Source organism: Lepidochelys olivacea (assembly GCF_965140295.1).
Source record: "Lepidochelys olivacea isolate rLepOli2 genome assembly, chromosome: 2".
In the NCBI taxonomy this organism is placed as follows: domain Eukaryota; kingdom Metazoa; phylum Chordata; order Testudines; family Cheloniidae; genus Lepidochelys; species Lepidochelys olivacea.
The window spans coordinates 262,891,289-262,915,186 of record NC_140412.1 but is presented as its reverse complement, the minus strand read 5'-3'; the positions used below and the strand labels follow the sequence as shown (position 1 = coordinate 262,915,186).

General features: G+C 43.4%; 1 protein-coding gene across 1 annotated transcript in view; it reads left to right on the top strand.

Annotated features, from left to right (window-relative positions):
• OBSCN (obscurin, cytoskeletal calmodulin and titin-interacting RhoGEF) overlaps window positions 1-23,898 on the top strand; it is a gene marked incomplete at its 5' end in the record, with an annotated part of 294,967 nt that overhangs the window by 89,416 nt on the left and 181,653 nt on the right. The window contains 10 exons of the mRNA XM_084618134.1: window positions 404-670; window positions 1,722-1,991; window positions 3,640-3,906; window positions 7,577-7,843; window positions 9,481-9,747; window positions 11,009-11,278; window positions 11,951-12,217; window positions 15,269-15,535; window positions 19,867-20,139; window positions 23,334-23,600. Coding sequence (XP_084474260.1) covers window positions 404-670; window positions 1,722-1,991; window positions 3,640-3,906; window positions 7,577-7,843; window positions 9,481-9,747; window positions 11,009-11,278; window positions 11,951-12,217; window positions 15,269-15,535; window positions 19,867-20,139; window positions 23,334-23,600 — 2,682 coding nt within the window. The remainder of the gene's footprint in view (window positions 1-403; window positions 671-1,721; window positions 1,992-3,639; window positions 3,907-7,576; window positions 7,844-9,480; window positions 9,748-11,008; window positions 11,279-11,950; window positions 12,218-15,268; window positions 15,536-19,866; window positions 20,140-23,333; window positions 23,601-23,898) is intronic.

Below are 23,898 nucleotides of genomic sequence, written 5' to 3'. Positions count from 1 at the left end.
TCCCTAATGCCGCAAAAGGAACAGGCATCTGGGATAGGGGTGAACCGTGCCGGATACACGCCCATGCTCATGATGCCATGAATGAGCCGCCAACTAATATCCCCGGTGGGCCATGGGACCAAGGTGGAATACAGACTGGTCCATCGGGGATCCTCACCCTCAACGGGTGGCAATAGTTCCTGCTACTTAATATTGGGGTGGGACACGAGGGTGAGGAAATGGAGAGTATGGGGCATGAGCATGTACAGATTTGTGCTTGGTGCGGTTCGGAAGTAAACCGGCTGCAGGTCATCCAATCATTTCCAAATAATTGATGATGATAATGAAGGAAATGTTACTAATGAGCTTCATCTGGCACCATCCACTACAACCACACAATTTGTTTTTTATTCCTCCTCCTTAGAACTGCCTGTAAAATTTGTGAAGCCTCTGCGGGATAAGATTGCTATTGAGAAGCACCGGGGTGTCCTGGAATGTCAGGTGTCTCGTCCTACTGCCAAAGTTAAATGGTATAAGAAGAACGTTGAGATTCTTCCCAGCCAGAAATATGAGCTGGTGAGTGACAGTGTCTATAGGAAACTCATCATCAACGACGCCGAGTTTCAGGATGAGGACGTTTACACATGTGATGCTACTGATGACACAAGCTGTGCTCATTTCTATGTTGAAGGTACTGGACTATTTTCTTTCAACTTGTTGGAAGGAGAGTGGATAGTTCCAGAAAGTATTTGAAATTTAATCTACACATGTAACTTAATTAGCATTTGATCATTTTTTTATTTCTGCAGCCCCTAGGCTATGGGGGGCAGGCGCATCCAGGAATATGAACTTGTGATCTGTCCTCCCAAGGGAAGTGTTAGAATCCCCATTCTGGAGACCTTTCCAATTAGAGTGGAGAAAGAATTATTCCCTACAATAGGCTAGTTTTGCAGTGGGATTTCAACTGGATGCCCGATGTGTTTCCCATCACTGGGAAGGTTTAATTCTCTGAACCTTCTATTTCGGTTTATATTTCTTGGTTTCTGATAACAGAACAGAAAGGATGGTCTTGTGGTTAAGGAATACGACTGCAAGTCAGGAGACCTGGATTCTGGCCTTTGTCCCAGGCTCGCTGTCTGACCATTCACCAGTTGCATGTTTTGCCATATATAAAAAGGAACCAATAATATTTACCTACCTGACAGGAGTTCTGTGGGGCTTAATTCACTAATGTTTGTTAACTTTGTTGACCTCTCTGGGCATGAAGTATTATAATTAATATGAAAAAGTCTATTCCTAAATGCATGGCCTAACACAGTGTTTCTCAAACTGGGGTCTGCGAGGATACTCTAGGGGGTCCGCAGGCCCCGCTGATCAACTCTTCCCCTTTCCTTCCTCAACTCTTCCCCCTCCCTCCCGTCGCCTCCTGCGTGCCAGGGAACAGCTGTTCAGCGGTGTGCAGGAGGCACTAGGAGGGAGTGGGAGGAGCAGGAATGGGGTGCATTTGAGGGAGGGGGTGGAATCATGTGCGGGGCCTCTGGCCCCACTGATAAATTCCCCCCCCTCCCCAGTGCCTCCTGCACACCACGGAACAGCTGTTCCCCAGTGTACAGGAGATGCTGGGAGGGAGTGGGGACAGGGCGTGCTTGGGGAAGGGAGGATCCTAAGGGTTGCTAAAGTTTTGAGAACTTAGAACCGCTGGTCTAATATATTCCTCTTCTTGCTTTCCACCCCCATCCCAGAGCAATCCATTAATATTGTAAAGCAGTTAAGTGATGTGGATGTGACAGAGCCCACAGAAGCCAAGTTTGAATGTGAGATCTCCATTCCATCAGTGAAGCCTCCCAAATGGTCTCTGGGTGGAGAGGTCTTACAGACTGGTAGAAACGTTTCTATAGAGCAAGAAGGCACCATCCATCGGCTGATTCTGTGGAAGACCAATTCTGACATGACAGGCACCATTCAGTTTGCAATTGGCAAATCAAAATCCACAGCAAACCTGCTTGTAAGAGGTAATTTGATGTGCCCTGGATGTGAGAATTAATTAGAGCATGGCCCAGACTCCTTCAGAACCTTCTCCCACGCACCCAAAAATAATTTCAGCCTAATTTGCAACTGTTTTCTGTATAGTCTCCATCGTTTGGAGTCTTTAAACTGAGATGTCTTTCTAAAAGATATGTCTTTCTAAAAGACAAGTTATTAGGTTTAATGTAGGAATCAGTGAGTGAAATTATATTGTCTGTGTTACCCAGGAGGTCAGATTAGATGATCGCAAGGGAACCTCTGGCCTTGAAATCTATGAATGTAAAACCAGGACAGTCACAGTAAGATCCCATAAGAACATAAAAGCTGACATACTGATTCATACCATGGACCAGCTTGCCCAGTATCCTGTCTCCTACAGTGGCCCATACCAGAAGTTCGGGAGAACTGTACAGAACAGGGCCACTATGGAGTGAGCCAACCCTGTCTTCCACTCTCAGCTTCTGGTAGTCTATACCCTCTATACTTCCTGCTTTGGGTCAGGGTCAGAAATAAAGAAATACTAAGAGAGGCTGCTCCCAATGTGGTTTTACTCACCCAAGCACAGAAAAAGGCTGAAACCTTCCAGTAAAGCCTCTTGCAGGTTTCCAGGCCCATTTTTAGAAAGGAAAAGTTTCAGTAGAAAGGCTTTCTCGCCCCCCCCCCCTTTTTTTCCCTCCCAGGGACACACACACACACACACACACACACAAACTCACTCTCCTGCTATTACCAGCAGGAGAGTGAGTTTGTGTGTGTGTATGGGGGTGGGGGGTGAGAGAGCCTGGATTTGTGCTGGACATGGCCCACCTTGATTACCATGCACATTGTAGGGAGAGTGGTCACTTTGGATGAGCTATTACCAGCAGGAGAGTGAGTTTGTGTGTGTGTATGGGGGTGGGGGGGGGTGAGACAGCCTGGATTTGTGCTGGACATGGCCCACCTTGATGATCACTTTAGATAAGCTATTACCAGCAGGACAGTGGGGTGGGAGGAGGTATTGTTTCATATTCTCTGTGTGTATATAAAGTCTGCTGCAGTTTCCACGGTATGCATCCAATGAAGTGAGCTGTAGCTCATGAAAGCTCATGCTCAAATAAATTGGTTAGTCTCTAAGGTGCCACAAGTACTCCTTTTCTTTGTTCAGATTAAGTTGATGATGATGATTGTAAAGTGCTTTGAAAATGAAATGTGTTGTGTGCCATAAGTGCTGAATATAATTTGGATAAGCTTGGTGAGACCAGCAACATTTTTGTAGATTCTAGCTGAGAAAAAGTTCCCAGTCTTTTGAACTTAATTTTTCCATATGCTAAATACCCTGGGCTAAATCCTGAAGTCCCCACTCAGCCCTTATTTAGACAAAATCCTCAGTAAGAATTTTGCTGAGTAATAAACAACGCATCAAAACTTTCGAAATTTGGCTCTGCATTTGGTGGTAAATATTCAACAATCCCTTGGGGAATCATATCAGCAGAAATTCCTGGTGTAAATTATGCTACCCGTGGCCCCTTGGCAAGTCAAACCTCTAACAGAAATTCAGAGTGGTCCTTGTATTAACTGCCGTTGATTACAGATAAAATTGCACCTCTATTTTCAAATTGTTCTTACCTGTTCCTCCTTCACAACCCTCTTTTACAGATATTAACGTGCAGATTACCAGAAAGCTGGAGGATAAGACTGCCTTAGAACGCCATTCAGTTGTCCTGTCCTGTGATTTTAGGCCTTCTCCAAAGGTTGTAGAGTGGTTCAAGGGACACACCCTCATTGAGCCCTCTGAAAAATACAAACCCAAGTGGGAGAAGCACACAGCAGAACTCAAAATTCTGAAACTGACACCTGAAGATTCCGGCACATACAAGTGCCGAGCAGGAAATGCAGAAACCAAAGCCATGCTGACAGTGGAAGGTATGTGGTTTGCAGTAGGGATGGCTTTCTCATTTGCCCAGCACATATCTGTATGGTTTGATATGCACCTTTGGCTCTGAAGATTCTCTGCTTGGTTTCTTTTGTTGACCACAGAGAAATTCGCATATTTCTCCTCTGCAATTTTAATATGTAAATAATCATTAGTGAAAAGTGCTATTTTTCAAAATCATTACAGTGCGTTTTAATGGTGCTGTGTTGATAGTCCAGCAGACAGAATTATAGTTCCTATCCACAGAACAGGGAAATCATGTACAGGGGCAGTGCTTGTGCAATGCTCTGGCATTATACATGTGATCATGTCATTCTAGTGGCTAGTCTGAGGGACTAGAGTATCTGGTACTTTCAGCTAAATAAGTCTCTTAAGTCAAGTCCTAGAAGCTCTGTTTTGGGCGCTGATGGTCCTGGGCTTTATCCCAATGACCAGTGCAGTGTCTGTTTATACGTGCCAGAGGTTCATTATTCAAAAAGTACAGGGTCTGGAGACAGAGGTAGGTAGACGAGACTTTCCGGGACACAGTAGTGCAGTCCCACACTCAGTCTGACAGCTTCAGTGGCGTGGAGGAGGAGGAAAGTCTCAGGAAAGGAGAACATCAAGCTGGAGTGGAGGGAAATTATCCCATAGTTGGAATGCTCCTTCCAGATGATGTAGTGGTATCCTCTCGCACTTGAGGATACCCCTGGCGGGGCAGCTATTAGGAAGAGAGTGGTAATAGTAATGGGGGATTTGGTTATTAGATAGTTGGGTTTGTGGTGACTGGAGAACTGCATGATGAATTGCCACTGGACAATGGAGTTGCTAAAGGACCACTCCAGGAAGACAAGCCCATTGCAGAGCAGCTAAATGAATTCTTTGTGTGAGTCTTCATTGCAGAGGATGAGGGGGAGTTTCCCATACCTGAGCCATTCTTTTTAGGTGACAGATCTGAGGAACTGTCCCAGATTTGAAGTGTCAGTAGAGGAGGTTTTGGAACAGCTTGATAAACTAAACAGTAATAAGTCACCAGGACCAGATGGTATTTACCCAAGAGTTCTGAAGGAACTCAAATATGAAATTGCAGAACTACTAACTGATATGTAACGTATAGCTTAAATCAGCCTCTGTACCAGATGACTGCAGCATAGCTAATGTAACACTGATTTTTTTAAAAGGCTGTAGAGGTGGTCCTGGCAATTTACAGGCTGGTAAGCCCAACTTCAGTAACAGGCAAATTAGTTGGAACTATAGTCAAGAACAGAAATATCAGATACATAGATGAACACAATATGTTGGAAAAGAATCAACCTGGCTTTTGTAAAGGGAAATCGTGCCTCACTAATCTGTTAGAATCCTTTGAGGGGGTTAACAAACATGTGGACAAGGGTGATCCAGTAGATAAACTGTACTAGGATTTTCAGAAAGCCTTTGACAAGGTCCCTCACCAAATGCTCTTAAGCAAAGTAAGGAGCCATGGGAAAAGAGGATAGGTCATCTCATGGATTATTAACTGGTTAAAAGATAGGAAATAAAGGGTAGGAATAAACGGTCAGTTTTCACAGTGGAAAGAGGTAAATAGTGGGGTCCCCCAAGGATCTCTAGGGGACCAGTGCTGTGCAACATATTCACAAATGATGTGGGAAAAAGGGTAAATGGTGAGGTGGCAAAGTTTGCAGATGATACAAAATTACTCAGGATAGTTAAGTCTGAAGCTCACTGGGAAGAGTTATAAAGGGGTTTCTCAAATCTGGGTGTCTGGGCAACAAAATAGCAGATGGAATTCAGTGTTGATAAATGCAAAGTAAAGTACATTGGAAAACATAATCCAAACTATACATACAAAATGATGGGGTCTAAACTAGCTGTTACCACTCAAGAGAGAGATCTTGGAGTCATCATGGATAGTTCTCAGAAACATCTGCTCAATATTTAACAGCAGTCAAAAAAGCTAACAAAATGTGAGGAATGATCAGGAAATGAATAGAAAATAAGACAGAAAATATCATAATGCCACTATATAAATCCATGTTATGCCCACATCTTGAATATTGCATGCAGTTCTGGTTACCCCATCTCAAAAATGATATTTTAGAATTGGAAAAAGTACAGAGAAGGGCAACAAAAATGATTAGGGGTATGGAACAGCTTTCCTATGAGGATTCAAAAAACTGGGGCTGTTCAGAGAGGGGATATGATAGAGGTCTATAAAATTATGCATGATATGGAGACAGTGAGTTTACTTTTTCACATAACAGACGAACCAGGGGCAACTCAATGGAATGAATAGGCAGCCATCGGTTTAAAAGAAACATAAGTCCTTTTCTCACAATGCACGGTCAATCTGTGTAGCTCATTGCCAGGGGATGTTGTGAAGGCCAAAAGTATAACAGGGTTCAAATAAATTAAAGAAGCCCATGTAGGGCAGGTCCATCAATGGCTATTAGCCAGGTTGGTCAGCGACACAGTTCTATACTCTGGGTGTCCCTAAGCCTCTGACTGCCAGAAACTGAACAATGGATGGATCACATGATAATGGCCTGGTTGTGTTCATTCCCTGTAAAGTATCTGGCATTGGCTATTGTTGGAAGACAGTATACTGAGCTGGATGCACCATGGCTCTGACCCGGTTATGCCATTCTTATGTTCTTGTGTTTTCACCATGCTTCCCCTGCGATAGGCTTCATCCCTGACCTAGAGGTGCAACCTAGGGTAACTCATTATCTCTGTCCAGTTAGCACATTGTCTATGAAACTGCAGTCTTGAGTGATTGTTGTGATTTTTTTGAGGGGGAGGAACATGGCACCTTTCCACTAACAATGGAAATTAGGCCTGTGATTAATTTAATTTAATAGTCATATAGCCATCACTTGATAGCATCTAGATGCTACTGACCAGAATCAGATTCGTACTAGTGGCTTACAGTTTAAAGGTTCCATATTGCTAATCAATCCCCTTAATCAGCCAGTCCTGTGAAGAATAACATTTCAACGATCTGTTGGCTTTCAGGAAGGTGATCTTCTAGTTAAGCCACTGATCTGGAACTCAAAAGAAAGGGGTTCAAGTCCCATCTCTGTCACAGACTTCCTGTGTGACCTTAGGCATGTCACTTGATCTTTGTATACCTCAGTTCCCCATCTGTAAAATAGGGATAATTAAATTTTCTTTCTTGCACCCTTTATCTGCCTTATCTGTTTGGAGTGTAAGCTTTATGAAGCAAAGGCTGATTTTTAGTGTGTGTGTGTGTGTGTGTGTGTGTGTGTGTGTGTGTCACAGTGAGAGCTAGATCCCAGTTGGCACATTTAGATGTAATAATATTACTTTATAATATGTGGCTATACCACGTGGGGGAGGGGAGAGGTCCTATCATTTGAGAAGGAATTAATTATTTTTTAATAAAAAGAGTTTTGTATATTGCAAGGAGAATAGATGGTGCTGCACAATATGAGAAGGGGCTTTTGCATTGGATGTCTTATTATTGGGCTCAATACATGAGTGACTAGAGGCAATGTAACAGCCTGTGGTGTACAGGAGGTCAGAATTGATGATCTATTGGTCCCTGCTGGCCTTAAACGCTATCAGATCTGTGATTCTGTTAATGATTTTATTAATTAATTATCATCATTGTTGTGATGAACTTATTCGTTTGTTTATTTATGCAACTTTGGTTTCTTGCAGCCCGGCAGGTGGCGATAACCAAACACTTGCAGGATGTGGAGACTGAGGAGGAGAGCTGCGCTGTCTTCTCCTGTGAGCTGTCCCATGACGACGAGGAAGTGGAATGGTTACTGAATGACACTGTCCTCTACACCAACAGCTGTAATGAGATCAAGAAGATCGGCAAGTACCACACTCTGACACTGAAGCAAGTCACGCCGGACGATGCAGGAACGGTGACTGTCAAGACAGAGAAGGTGTCAGAAAGCGCTCAGCTGAAGGTGAAAGGTGGGTAATGGCCCCACTCCTATGGAATTATTTAAGAATGTAAATAAGAAATGGAAAAGAGTTATTCAGTTGCCCCATCCTTTCCCTGCCAGTGCAGTGTAGCTCCCTATAGGCCCTATGATTCTCTACCAGAATTTGAGTAGTTAATAAACATGGATTCTACCTCTTCCCTTAGGTGTGAATACTGTAGTCCAACTGAAATGATTAGGAAATTCGACCCCGGTATCCTGCCAAATATTTCCCTTGTTCAGCATTATCCTATTACTTCTCACTGCTGCGACCTGGATCAGTCTGAAAAATTATTTCCTCTGCTGAATGTTACCACCCTTCAAAAATCTATAGATGATTATCTTGTATTGGCCTTTGATTATTTGTAGCTAAACTCCAGTGTGTATCTAATGGGGCACAGCAGACCACGCCTTCCTTTCAAGAAACCTATTCTGGAATTAGACTGTTTCAAAAGCAAGGAAATATTTTGTCATGGTTATGGATGTACCTTTGGCAAGAAGACAACAGAGGGAGAAGCTGGAACTGAAGGTTCTTTGAGATTTAGTCCCCAATTCCCTTCAGAGAATCTGAGAGATATTCTCCCCCCCCCCCCCGTCATGTCCTCTTCAGAGCGTCTGAGGGATTTACTTCCCATGTCCCCTCAGAGACGCTGAAGGGTTTACTCCCCTGTCCCCTCACAGTCAGACGTTGTTCTGTTTTTCTATACACAAAGAGCAAAGATGCACTTTTAGTAAAAATGTATTTTAAATTAGATTAAGGAAAATAACAAGATGTTGGAGGGGGAAGTAGAATCTCCATGAGAGAGAGCACACTATGTTTCTCTCCTGCTGCTAACATGCTGCATTGAGTGTTGAGTGATATGCAGTCTCTCCAGCTGGGGGGGTGTGTGTGGAAAAATGAAGTCACATCCTTTTCTCCGGGGCTCATTTTCTTTCTAAACCACAAACTCAAAACCAGAACCAATCAACTCACACTCTTGGGTATTAACAATCTGAACTCTTTCCAGTTCCCTTCCCTTGTGTTGATTCTCCCTGGCTACAATGGAGAGACCAACACTAGGGCTTCCCTGACCCTAGGTCTCTCCTGTTGGCTACCCCTGCTTTATAGCTGGTTTCCTGCATGGACACGACATGCTTGCTCCCAGTCATGTGTCCTGTGGCTACAACTTCCAGTTTTAAAGGGCCCAAGGGCCATAATAGGTCCATGGGGGTGTGCACCTGTACCCCAAGGCCCAGTTAAAGGCACTGTACTACAGAGAGAAATATGATTCATAACGGCCACAGTACACCTCAAGGAGCACCACGATTCCGTGGGACCTCAGCACTGCAAATAACTGTCCATGGCATGGAGATGCAGATCAGCTGCTCCCACTCATCTCTACACCCCTCCTCCCACAACAAAGGGGTTATTGAAAACTGTGGTCCCCCTCTCTCCAAAATAAATTCCAGGGACATGAGGTGTGAGAGTGCCTTTGATTCCATATGTATATGGTCATGGCTGCACTGAGCATGACAAGGGTTTGATTAAGCCCTCTTCAATCAACTGGAATATACTGCAAGTTGTTTTGTCTGAATGTCCTGGTTTTTTTTCTCCTTCTCCACCTCTCCCCCCACATTAATTTCCTTCAGAGAAGCCCATCGTCTTCATGAAGTCCTTGGATGATGTTGTTGGGGAGGAGCGTGGTGTGATCACACTGGAGTGTGAGCTCTCCAAACCAAAGGTCAACCCCATCTGGAAGAAGGACAATGTGGAGCTCACCCCTGGCGACAAGTATGAGCAGATGCAAGCTGGGAAGACACTGTGTCTCATTGTTCACGATCTGGACAAGAATGATGCTGGTTTATACACATGTGATATTGGCACTGACCTTGCCAAGTCACGGGTCAGCATTCAGGGTAGGTGCAGCTGAAAATGACTGTGTTCTTTTAAATGGTGCTATGAATGAGTGCTGCCTGCCTCTTCTTTTTGAGTCACATATTCTCCTTCATGAGGCACAGTAGTCTCCATTTTAAAATCAAGATGTCACTAGTTACCAAATGATACATAGATGTCTCTGCAATCACAGTTATTCTCTATTCTAAGCATAGGGAAAAACTATGACATCTCAAATAGCATTGAATGGTACCTGTTGGCAGCTCAAAACATTTTAGTGGCAGACATTGTAGACCTGCACATTTTTCAGGAACTTTATTTGCTCATTTTCTTCCTAGGTCAGGCATATTTTATGGTTAACTTTCATAAGGTGGCCAATCATTTCCCCTCGTATTTATCATTCGTTTAGTTTATGAGGCATTTAGTATAGCAGAGGTGCAAATTGCTGCACACCTCTCTGCTGGGTTCAGCTGTTTATTGGACTGAGCTATGGAGCAAATCCTTCCGAACCTTCTGTTATTAATAAAAATCATGAGCCAAAATGACAAATAAACTCCTTAATAAAAATATTGATCGTACATATGCATGCAAAGAGAAGAAATATGGGTTTCTTTAAAGAAAATAACATGGAATTTAACATGTTTCAGATGTTAGCTTAGAGTCTATTCTGAGGAAACATATCCTCCATCTGAAAAAAATACCCACAGGCCCCTGTTCCTCAGTCCTTGTTACTATCTGTAGGAAGAAAGTGTCCCAAGTCTTTCAAATGCCTATGTGTTCTGAGCGGACTTGGGCAGGTCACAACATGGCAAACAATCACTAACATCCCATTTCTCAGAGCCAATGTGAGCGGAGACCTTCACCGCATGCCCAGTTGTAGAGGCTTCCTGACTGACATTCTTCTCTCCAGCTTTCATGAAATCTTGACTCCATTTCACAGAGGATGCTTGTTTTTCCTGAGCATGCTCATTCTAGTGCAAGTTGTCCAGGTTCTGTCAAGTCCCTTTCCCATCCTTACAACTCAGTGGAGGAGGAGGGGTTACACTGGGCATTAAGGGATAACTTAGTAGTAGTTCTTCCACAATACTGAATATGCAAATGAAGAATGTGGTGCTTTTCCATCTCTCATTCTCCTAACCCTTCAGATAGCAAGTGTTCAGTGTTGTTCTTCATGTGAATTTTAAGCTTTTCCATATATGTCGGTTGCCCTCTTAGGCCTCTGACTGCTATACAATACCACATTTCTCCAATCCTAAATGTAGCACCTGCCTTCTTGCCTTCCAGAGTTGAACATTGGTATCACTAAACGCCTGAAGAGCACTGAAGTTCAAGAAGGGGAGAATTGTACTTTTGAGTGTATTTTGTCCCATGAAAGCATTGGCGATTTCCACTGGATGCTGAAGGGGAATGAAGTGCACAGTGGTGGACGATTTAAGACCTTTAACAAAGGGAGGAAATACACCCTCGACATCAGGAATGTGGTTGCTGCTGATGCTGGGGAAGTAGTCTTCACTGCTCGCAACTTAAACTCCAAGGCCTCCCTGGTTGTGAAAGGTAACGAATGCAGAGATATTTCAGAGTTGGAGCAATGTCAAAAAATTGGTTAAGGCAAAATCCTTATCTCATTGAAGTAAATGGCAACTCTTCCATTGAATTCAATTGGATGAGGAACTGATCTTAAAAACAACTTGAAATATTGAAACATTTATATTGCTTTAAAGCTTTTAAAATAAATGTTTATGGAGGGAAGGGACTATTTAAAGTGGCTTCATCTCTGCTTGCAGTTTTCTCAGTACTATTAATTACAGGTCCAAAATTATGGGTGCAGATTATTGCAGGTGCAAATGCAGTTAGATGACTAGCCACTCAATTTGCACCCACAGTAACAGCATCCATAATTAACTATGGATGCAAAAATGGTAGCCATCAAAGTGAATGCCTTTGTTACAAATAAGTCCCATTCTGTCATTCTTGTAAGTAATTAATTGTCAGTTCCCAATTGCTGCTCATTGACATCCAATAAACAAAATTAATGTCCACTAAACATGAGCACTTGCTTTTTCCCCAGATAGTTCTATCTGAAAGTAAATCAGTAATGTAATGTGAATTTATTCTGTTATGTGAATCTATATTAAATGATTTTTTAGATAGAAGGAAGCCTAATGCTCCAAAAAATGATAAAGTTCCAGAACATGGATTTTTAACAGATATTGTTGCTTCCCTTAGAAAAACCAGCAGAGATTATAAAGCAGCTGGAGAATAAGACAGCAGCAGCAGGACAAGACATCAGCCTGAGCTGTGAAATGTCCAAACCTGACACAAATGTGAAGTGGTACAAGGATGGCAAAGCGATTCGGAAAAGCCAAAAATATGACTTGCGCCAAGAGGGAACATGGGCCATACTTGTCATCCATGATACCATGACCAAGGATACTGGGGAATATACGTGTGAGACGGAGACATCTAAAACTAAAGCATCGGTCACAGTAGAAGGTCAGTGGACAAACACCCGGGAGCCTGAAAGTATGTAGAGTAGGGCAAAAAACTGCAAAATTATTCCACTGGCCTTATTTAACAGACCAATTTTTTTGTTTTTCCAAACTTCGTACAGATCTATCTATCTTTCTTTTTTTTTAGATTAGTAATTTCTGAAAAAAACTTCGCAATTTTGCAGAATCTTACTGTGTGACTTAACTGACTGATTTGCATGGGCGATGGCGAGGGAAAGCCCCCAAACACACACTGAAAATGATATAAATGAAAAACTATTTGAACTTTATTAATGTTAATTGTACCCTAAACGCCAGAGTAATAAGACCACAATCTATGCCAAAGAGGAGTCCAGGGGTTAGAACAGGGGACTGGGATTAAGAAGCAACTGTCTCTATCCTCATCTCTACCGCTGACTCTCTGGGTAACCTCTTTGTGATTCGGTTTCCCTATCTTTACAATGGAAATAACAACACTTGCCCACCATTATTATTACTATTATTATTTAACATTTATATTACAGTAGCACATTGTCAGGGTTCCCCCGCACTCTGAACTCTGGGGTACAGAAGTGGGGACCTGCATGAAAGATCCCTGAAGTTTGTATTCTACCAGCTTAGGTTAAAACTTCCCCAAGGCACAAATTCCTTTCCTTTCTTTGGACGGTATTGCTGCCACCACCAAGTGATTTACACAAAAATTCAGGGAAGGGTCACTTGGAATCCCTATTCCCCCAAAATATACCCCCAAGCCTTTTCACCCCCTTTCCAGGGGAGGCTTGAGATTAATATACCAACTAATTGCCTTAGCAATGTGAGCACAGACCAGACCTTTGTCTTCAGGACGCTGAAATCAATCAGGTTCTTAAAAGAAGAACTTTATTATAAAGAAAAAAGTAAAAGAATCACACCTGCAAAATCAAGATGGAAGGTAACTTTACAGGGTAATAAAAAGATTTAAAACACGTAGGATTCATAGAATATCAGCGTGGGAAGGGACCTCAGGAGGTCATCTAGTCCAACCCCCTGCTCAAAGCAGGACCAATCCCCAATTTTTGCCCCAGATCCCTAAATGGCCCCCTCAAGGATTGAACTCACAACCCTGGGTTTAGCAGGCCAATGCTCAAACCACTGAGCTATCCCTCCCCCCGCAATTCCCCTCTGGGCTCAGTTTCACAGTTACAAAAACAGGAATAAAATTACCTCTGTAGCATATGAAAATTTACAAGCTAAAACAAAAGATAACCTAACGCATTTCCTTGCCCTACTTACAATTTCTGTGGTTTTAGATGGATTATTCCAGGTCTATTTTCAGAAGATGCTGTACCTGCTTGGCTTCTCCCTCCGCCGGGAGAGGGAACAATAAAAGAGAGCAACAAACAAATCCTTCCCCCACCAGATTTGAAAGTATCTCCTTTCCTCATTGGTCCTTCTGGTCAGGTGCCCAAGTAGTTTATTTGAACTGCTTAACTGCTTACAGATAAGGCAATTCAGTACAGCTGCCAAGGAGGGATTTTATGCTACACTTCCCTCTATATTTACGGCACACCTAAAGGCCACAACTATTACCCCAGGCACAAAACAGACCGATAATAAATTACAATCCTTCCCCCAAAGAGTTTGCAATCTAAAAACCAAAATGTAACAGATGAATGAGACACACCTCTCCATCTCTGGACAGCACTTTGAGGTGTTGAATAAGTGCAAAAAATATTCATGTTAATAATGATAAATAATAATACATCAAGCTCTGACAGTGTGTTCAGTGCTGTATGATTTGAAAAGTATCAAACCAATTCCAAGGCAATCCAAAATCCAGGTCTCAAGAGGTAATATTGTTATCATGTGACCTGATTTTCAGAGCGGCTTGAAATCTATGAAAATCAGGCCAGCAGTTATAATTCAAGTGGAGGCCCGGATTTATCCCTAAACTCATTGTACATGTCTCTTTTCAGTACTAGGAGCTAGTGAACTACATCTGGATATCTTTGCATTTCTCACCAGGGAGAGAGAGAATTTCTTGCTGTGGAATTTAGTACATTGTCTTTCATTGTCTGCTACAGACTAGGGACCGAGTGGCTAGGCAGCAGTTCTGAAGAAAAGGACCTAGGGGTTACAGTGGATGAGAAGATGGATATGAGTAACAGTGTGCCCTTGTTGCCAAGAAGGCTAACGGCATTTTGGGCTGTATAAGTAGGGGCATTGCGAGCAGATCGAGGGATATGATCATTCCCCTCTATTCGGCATTGGTGAGGCCTCATCTGGAGTACTGTGTCCAGTTTTGGGCCCTACACTAAAGAAGGATGTGGAAAAATAGGAAAGAGTCTAGCGGAGGGCAACAAAAATTATTAGGGGGCTGGAGCACATGACTTATGAGGAGAGGCTGAGGTAACTGGGATTATTTAGTCTGCAGAAGAAATGAAGGGGGATTTGATAGCTGCTTTCAACTACCTGAAAGGGGGTTTCAAAGAGGATGGCTCTAGACTGTTCTCAGTGGTAGCAGATGACAGAACAAGGAGTAATGGTCTCAAGTTGCAGTGCGGGAGGTTTAGATTGGATATTAGGAAAAACTTTTTCACTAGGAGGGTGGTGAAGCACTGGAATGGGTTACCTAGGGAGGTGGTGGAATCTCCTTTCTTAGAGGTTTTTAAGGTCAGGCTTGACAAAGCTCTGGCTGGGATGATTTAGCTGGGGATTGGCCCTGCTTTGAGCAGGGGGTTGGACTAGATGACCTCCTGAGGTCCCTTCCAATCCTGATATTCTATGATTCTATGAATTCTATAACAGACTATGGGCATACCTAATACAGGTGGCCACAGAGAAGGAAGACTAATGACATTTTGTTTCTTTACAAGCATCTGATTCTCAACAGCTTTGCTCCTTGTACAGTCGTGTACACACCTGTGCATGGTAGATGTAAAAGTGCTACCGTTCTGATCGGATCTCACTTCGGACAGCTGTAAATGATTGCAAAGCAGTGGAGATTTCGGTCTAGGGTGTTTAGAATGTTCTTGAGGACTATGTTGGGCTAACCATTGGTTGTCACTTTCCTCAGAAAAACCCAATCGCTTTCTGAAGGAGCTTTCAGATCTGAAAGCTGATGAAAAAGGAGTCGCTGTTTTTATGTGTCAGACTGAGAAAGCCGTACCCACAGTGACCTGGCGGAAAGGGATGGTCGAGCTCAAGACAAGCAAGAAATATGAGATCGTCCAGAAAGGGAACATCCTGCAGCTCACTATTAATGCCTTAGAGAAAAGTGACAGCGACACCTACACCTGTGACGTTGGCGAGGCTCAGTCTAGAGCCAAGCTGATCGTGCAAGGTATGAACGGCTTGAATGCATGACCAAGTACTGCACGATTGACGGATGGCAGGAAGTGTGTGTGTTATAATTCTGAGCTCAACTTACTGGCAGCTGAGCAGCGTGAGTTAAGGGATGCCAATCGGATTACAGCCTAGAGGCTCATGTTTTCAAAAGTGGCTAGTGATTTTTGGCCCCTCCATTTTTTTTGGTGCCCAGATTGAGACTCCTTGAAGGAAGCTGACTTTCAGAAACTGCCTGAGCATTCACCCTTGAAAATCAGGCCCCTTTAAGGTGACTTGATTTGGGCACCCAGAATCACTACTCACTTTTGAAAATTTAGGCCTGAAATGCTGTGGGTGAAATTTAAAAAATGGGCACGAGTATGTGTGTGTATATATGTGATTGATAGGATTTGTGGAGCCAAGGGGTGGTGGCGGGGTGTGGGTGTGTGTGTGGTTAGTTCAGCACAGGGCCTGTATGCAGAGTGGCTGCTGCAGTCTTCAGGAAGTGGTAATAGCTGGAGAATCCTTCTGCTGCCACGGAAGAAGGATTTGCTTCTCTTGAGCCCTGTGGCAAACCTCTGTCCCAAACCTGTGCACTTGGGCCAGGCATAAGGTACATATTTTTGGCCCATTGGTACATTTTATTCTGCGCTTTCAAGTAGCTGAATTAATTTTGTACCCTTCTGTAATTTAGTGTCGGTTGTGCACTAATGCATATGAATTGGCCAGGTGAAGTGAGGCCTAATGCTTGACTCAGTGGCATTTCTTTGTCTGTCTGTAATGTGATAACATTCATGGGGGAGACGGGGCACACACAGATCTCCTGACCTGCGGAGAGAGTGGGAGGAGACAGTGGGAACCTTAGTAAGGGGGCAGCTGGAAATGGGGAACTCACAGAGCCCTAGGTATGGGGAGATGGGAGATTTTTCCATCAGAATATCCTGATTCGTCAAAATCTAAACACTCCACAGGAGTGCAATGAGTTTAGCCTACAGAAGCAATGAATTGTGTGACCTTCCAGGTGGCCAAACAAAGTGAGGCCTAAAACTCCTCTGTGTCTATGTCAGTAATGCAATAACCTTTGAATATCACCTCTGATCAAGTCTAACATCTCAGAGAATGCTCTAGGCGCTGCTAGGATGAGCTCTACTGATTTTGGAGATAGTCAAAAACAACAGAACTTGGGGAAAGCCTGATTTCCACATAGTGCTCATTTTGGTGCTGCTGGCACAGGAACATTGTGACATCAGAGGTAATTCAAGCAATCATCACTCCCTCCATCGAGTTAATTTGCATGCTTCAGTCCCATTGGTTGAAATGAATTGGTTGATATGAGTCAACAGTGTGCCCTTGTTGCCAAGAAGGCTAACGGCATTTTGGGCTGTATAAGTAGGGGCACTGCCAGCAGATTGAGGGACGTGATCATTCCCCTGTATTCGACATTGGTGAGGCCTTATCTGGAGTAGTGTGTCCAGTTTTGAGCCCCACGCTACAAGAAGGATGTGCAAAAATAAGAAAGAGTCCAGCAGAGGGCAACAAAAATGATTAGGGGGCTGGAGCACATGACTTATGAGGAGAGGCTGAGGGAACTGGGATTGTTTAGTCTGCAGAAGAGAAGAAATGAGGGGGGAATTTGATAGCTGCTTTCAACTACCTGAAGCGGGGTTCTAAAGAGGATGGCTCTAGACTGTTCTCAGTGGTAGCAGATGACAGAACAAGGAGTAATGGTCTCAAGTTGCAGTGCGGGAGGTTTAGATTGGATATTAGGAAAAACTTTTTCACTAGGAGGGTGGTGAAGCACTGGTGATGAAGCACCTAGGGAGGTGGTGGAATCTCCTTCCTTAGAGGTTTTTAAGGCCCGGCTTGACAAAGCCCTGGCTGGGTTGATTTAGCTGGGTGGTGAAACACTGGAATGCGTTACCTAGGAAGGTGGTAGAATCTCCTTCCTTAGAAGTTTTTAAGGTCAGACTTGACAAAGCCCTGGCTGGGATGATTTAATTGGGGATTGGTCCTGCTTTGAGCAGGGGTTTGGACTAGACGACCTTCTGAGGTCCCTTCCATTCCTGATATTCTATGATTCTATGAAACTGCAGGTCAGGGTTGAGGTGCTTTGACAGAATTGGAGGGTGTGGGGGTTCAGGACTGGAATAGCAGGGGCTGTTTCAGATCTGGAGCTATTTTGACCGAGGTAAGGTGAGGCTGCAGATTTGCACTGAGACACCCTCCACACTACTCCTGCCTCAGGCAAGATTATGTACCTTTGCCCAGTCAAAACTGTTTTAGTTAATCTAAACGGTGCCCATTTGGTGGGGCAGGAAGAGGGATTCCTCAGCACCAAATAACAACTGTCAATGGGAAAGATGACCAAGGCAAGCAGCAGCATTAAGGTTTTCAGGTTAGGGTTAGGGTTACTGGAGGGAGTGAATGGTGATTGGTTGAGTTACCTCTGATGTCACAATGTTCAGAGGACCTCACGCACCTCTGATTGCAACACCAAAAGGGCGCTATCCGGGGGAAATTGTTATTGAAATGAAACTGATGAAACAACAAAGAGAAGAAGAGGAACAGCTCAGATGACTTAACAGTACAATTTTAGGTTCCGTGGCAGTGTCTTGTAAAATTGCTACGGATTCAGGGATAGACACTGCATTCTTGCCCCTCTGTAGCAGATCAAGCACTCACCAGCGCAGTGCCTCCAGCTGGTCGTCCGGGAATTAGCTCGATTCCAGCACTCGGAGCACCCCCTGCTGGCTGGTGTCTCTCCTGCCTCAGGCCCTGTGTCCCTCCTGGACCCTGGTGCCCCTTTCCCTTGGGGTTCTGCCCACCGCAGTGCCCCCACACTCTGGGTCTCCCTCCCAGGGGAACTCCCAACCCTCTAAGCCCACCTTGCCTCAGTGGCTACTGCCCATCGTCATCTAGCCCCCTTTCCCTGGGGCAAACTGCAGTCTGTGATGGCCACACATCACTAGCAAGGGGGTTGGACCCGCTGCCTTTCTTGGCCCAGCTGTCTCCCTGCAGCCCCAGTACCTCCTTTGGCCTTCAGCAAGGCCTCAGCCTGGGGACGTGCCAGGCCTGAGCTCCCCAGCTCTGCCTGCCCTTCCCCAGCACTGCTCTGCTTCAGGTACCCTGTGCTCCTTCAAGCAGCAAGGTCCTTCCCACTCCAAGGCTGGAGTGAGACTGACCCAGCTCCTCTGTTAGCCCTTATATTAAGGCCAGCTGTGACCTGATTGGGTGTGGCCACAGCTGTGGTTGCCCTTAACCCCTTTTCTAGTTAGGTCCCAGCCATAGCCCTCTCCAAGGGCTGCTTTTAACCCCTGCTCTCCTGGAGTGGGGCAACTGCCGCACTACATCCTCCCATTATCTGCCAGTTGAGCTTACAAAAGAAACAGTGTGCAACCTTCTAGCTTTCCAAAAGCACCAAATTACCCTAAAATAGGGAGGACCCAGGGTCTTGCCTAAGATGTCGTACAGCATCTGTTGCACAGTGTGAAAGATTTCTAATGCCAGCTTTAAACAACTTTGTTGACCTATAAAATATTTGATTTAACCACTAGAAAGGACAATGTTATTAAGCTCAAATATATGACTGAAAATGTGGAACAAGCTTAGTCCATGAAAACTATGGGAGTACTCTGGTTTTTGTGGTTCAGTAACACTTCTTGAATTTGTGTTGTAATTCACATTGACATCCGGAATATCTTTATGTATATATAATCTTTTTTTTCTTGTTCTTAGACTGATTTCCAGGACTGCTTCTTGTTTTTCCTTTGACAGATAAATTACTAACATAGTTCCCAAATTAAATCTCCATTCATCAGTGTGTTTGTCATTTGGCTGTTTACAGAGAAGTTGGAATCTGGCTGGTAGCACCGCTAAAGAAGAAAGTTGTATGTGGTCTAGCAAAATATGATAAATCCAGACAGGGGTTTTGGGAACATCCATTCAATGAACCTAGATGTCCAGAACACATGGCATATTGAGGGCCTCATTCTTTTCTCAGGTCCATATAGTGGATTTCATTTCTGAAATTCTGGGGAGATTAAAATATTAGAATTGTAATTTTCCCCTGAGTGTGTACTGGAATCTTTACAAATCAATGACATGTAGACTAGTGCCCTGAATTTGTCTTCATCCTGTTCTGGTGTGTCCTGTAAATGTTTATTTTCGCTGAATTCTTTGATCAATAACAGTGGAATGGTATTTAAACCTTCTGTACCAAGAATCGTGTTCCTTTCACAAAAGCACTTGTGCTGGAGGTCATGTCATTGGCATTCCCCTTTGCTTTTATTTGAACACAGGGATAGAAGCAAAGGAGTCCAGCAATTGATATGTCTGTGTTCCTTTCAGGCCAGAAAATACTAATAATTGAAGATCTGGAAGATGTTGATGTGGTAGAAGGAGAATCTGCCATGTTCAAATGCAGAATCTCTCCAGTAGAATATAGCAATGTGCAGTGGTTTTTGGATAAAACCCCACTCCATACCAATGAACTTAATGACATCCAGTCTCATCCTGGAGGATATCACTTGCTAACCTTGAAAAAACTGTCACTGAAGGATTCGGGGGTCATTACCTTTGAAGCTGGTGATAAGAAAACATCTGCCAGTTTGGTTGTTAAAGGTAATTCAAGCATAAAGGCCACAGGAAAGGATAAAGAGAGTACAGGCCAGCACTGGGTAGTGGTATATGTGTGCAGATGGATAGATAGCAGTAAATGCTATAAATTAGGTCCTGTGATATGAGTTCTTTAGTTAGAGAAGTCAGTATTGACAAACAAGGAAGAGAGAGAGAGAGAGGCAAATGGAGAGCGTCAATGAGGCCACATGACCTGAATGTTATGAATTCAGGATCCATACTGTGTACCTTTTGGAGTCATAAAATAATTCTTCAGTATGCAGAGCTGAGTAAAATACTTGGTTTCTGCTGCATCAAATTGAACACTTTTTGAAGAATCACATGAACAGTTTTGGAAGGGTGAAACTTTGCACCGTTTTATAAAATTGACATTGTTCTGCAGAATGGGCAGCTGTTTTCAGAAAGCAAAAAGCCGCTTTTACTAGCAAAACCCTGGCATTTAAGTGGGAAAAACTTGTGACGATCTGCTGGCAGAAACCAGTTTCTGATTCACTTCTTTAAAAACCACCGAGAAGTCAAAAGTCAACAGTTGATTGGTTCTGACAAATTTGCATTGCCATGTGCTTTGTATCGGATCAGTTTTCTCACTGTGCACATGTACACTTATTGTTTAGGCAGAAGCATCATGCTGTGCATTTTTCATATTGAAGAGGATCTAGGGGAATTTTCCTGAAGTAGTGAAATTCATGCTTCTCCCTAGTTAATGTTAAACCATGCCTGTTCTAGATGACTTATCCCTGATTCATATTCTTCCACAGAGACATTTGGCCCCTGGATTTTGCCATACTGTACCAGGCATTTTCAAAACCATGTCTACAGGTAGAAAGCCCCACTATAAGGGCTTAATGCCTCCCACCCCCAAATTGTTCTTTTGCGATAATGACGTTGCAGAATATTGAACCATATCTTTGGTATAAATAATCACATGTAAGGAAAGTGCTGCTCCCCTCCCTCTGAAAATCTCAGACAAGTTTTATGTGATTCTAGAGAAACCCTGCATCATTACAAAGGAGCTTGCTGATGCCAAAATCTTTGAGGGAGAGGATGCCTTTCTTCATTGTGAAACCTCCAAATCAGACAGCCCGGTAAAGTGGTACAAAGATGGGAAGACCCTTAGAAACTCCTCTAAGTATAAGATCAGCCGGTCGGGATTTGAAGCCACGCTTGTCATTCATGGGACAGAAGAGAGAGACAGTGGCAGATATGAGTGTGAGGCTGGAACAGCTAAAAATAGTGCAGTTGTCACTGTCAAGGGTAAGGAAGTTTGGAGTGATGCTGCCTAACATAAAGGTCAAAATAACAATTTAACACCTGGCTGCAACTGAACTGAAAATTAACTCCATCTCTTCACACTGTAATGCAAGATATGTTCTGACTAACTCAGCTGGACAGCCTCCAGGCAGGTGAAAAAGTGTAAAATAGACAAAACATTTATTCTGAGATTGAAATGAGCTTCGGAGTGCAAGGATAGGCAGGGGCTGGAGCTGGGTGTAGTTTACTGAACTGAAAGGAAAATACCCTTCTCAGTTATGCACATTGATTTTCAGTCAGCTTCCTTATGTGTGCTCATCTCCCATGAATGTCACTGAGTCCTCCAGGTATGTGGGGAGAGCACCATTTAGAACTGAGGGAATGCAGGATTTTGCCCTAAGAATGGAAGGAAGAACTATCTTAACAATGTGACGAAGGAGAGCTTTGTAGTTGTTACTCATCTTCATTTGTTCGTTATGCTTTTCTACCACACTTAGGGGACTGATCCAACTCCCATTAAAGACAATAGAAACACTCCCATTGGTTTCAATAGGAACTGGCTCTGACACTTGGGGGGAGAGGATTTTTTTTATCAAGAAAAAGAAATGCAATGTTTTATGTTACATAGCAACTACAATAGATTTGAAATTTCTCCTCTTGAGTGTTAAAGGATTTAAGCAAATGGATTTAAGAGATCCACAGTGGAACAGTAGATGTAGATGGCCCATGGGATAAGGACACATGCTATAACACATTGTACTGCCATGCCCCGTCCAGCTATGAACCCAGGAAGTTTACTCAAGAGTTCCAGAATGATGAAGTGGTAGATAAAGGCAGGGCCCCGTGAAAGGTGTGTGTGCACCGAAGTAGGGCTGAAAGTGGAATGGAGGAAAGGAGCTGTCGTTCTTCAGCCAAGCAACTAGTGTGTGATGAATCAGAAAGTGTAAGTGCCGCGCTACACATTCATAACCTTGTGCTAGAAGACAGTAGTGAACACATTTGTGAAAACAGAGACCGTCAAGCAACAGCACTTTCTACTGTGACTGATCTGAAGCAGGAAACCCCACCAGATGTTTCCTCTTTCCTCTTCCACAGTCAACACTAACAGAAACTTTGGATGCCACCTACTTTTCACTAATTCACTTTGCAATCTGAAATCACTGTTTCGGACAGAGGCTGTGTGGGAATCTTCAGTGGGACTCTTTTATTTATCTGCTCACCTTTCTCTCTGTGTATGCTTTGCAGTGTTTGCTACATTAGTACATCTTCATGTCTGATAAAAATGTGTCCATCTTCCTATAAGGAGAAGGGATCCTTGACTGGGAAAACTAATGTGTCAGTTATTGTTTGTCATGCTGTTTGTCCTATCCTTGTGTTCTCTTTCTGTATGTATTATTTTACCTTGCTAGTTCTCTTTTTTTATATGGCAGTGGGCTAGCTCTGAACACCTGTCCGAAGTGTAGTCCAACTTCTCACATCCCTGACTGACATCTGCAAAATGTGGTACTAGAGAAAGGATACCTTTAACTAACCGCAGTGACAAAAATGGTATAAAACAGTTCCCCTCTTCTGTGTATTCAGTAGTTCACAGCATGAGGCAGGCATGCAAATAGCGTTACAGGGGAGTTGAAGGTGTCCAGTTTCTCTCACGATTGGGCCCGTAGAGAGTCTCCACATAACGAGAGGCCAAGATCTCATGCTATTAAGTGTTTAAACCATTTAAATAATATTTGTGGTGTTATTAATAATATATTGCACTGACAGCTGGAGATGGATTATTAGAATCTAAGCACTTTTTCATCCTGGCATTCTGTGATTCTACATCTTACGTGAAAGGGCTCATGTGGGATGAAGCAAAAAGGGGAAAAGTGATTTCCAGGCACTCTTGTTTTCTTCAATGGTCACACTCTGCAATTCTACATTTTTAGCTCTGCCAGTTCGTTTCAAACGAGAACTCCAGAATGAGGAAGCTAAAGAAGGAAATCAAGTCAAACTGACCTGTGAGCTGAGCAAACCTGACATCCCAGTGAAATGGACAAAGGGAGATACAGTTCTACAACCCAGTGACAAGTATGAGTTAAAGCAACACGGCACTGTTGCAGAGCTCATTATTCAAGATGCCAAATCAATAGATGCTGGAGACTATAGCTGCAGCACTGGAGAACAAAAGACAACTGCTCGGGTGAAAGTAAATGGTAGGCAGAGCTGGTAGATTTCAATTTATTTTACTTATGCAGTACTTAATACGTGTGCTATAATTTAACGGCAGTTCTTTATTATAGAGGGGCCAGTTATGGGTCCATAGTTAAGGTTTAACAATAATATATGTACTCAGTAATATCTGTATTACTTTAGTGCAGTTTCACATTACACTAAAGCAATGTGGGTGATTTATCCCCTGTTGTCCAGTCCCAGCTTCTGGCATTTGGAAGTTTAGGGACACCTAGAGCATAGGGTTGCATCCCTGACCATCTTGGCCAATAGCCATTGATG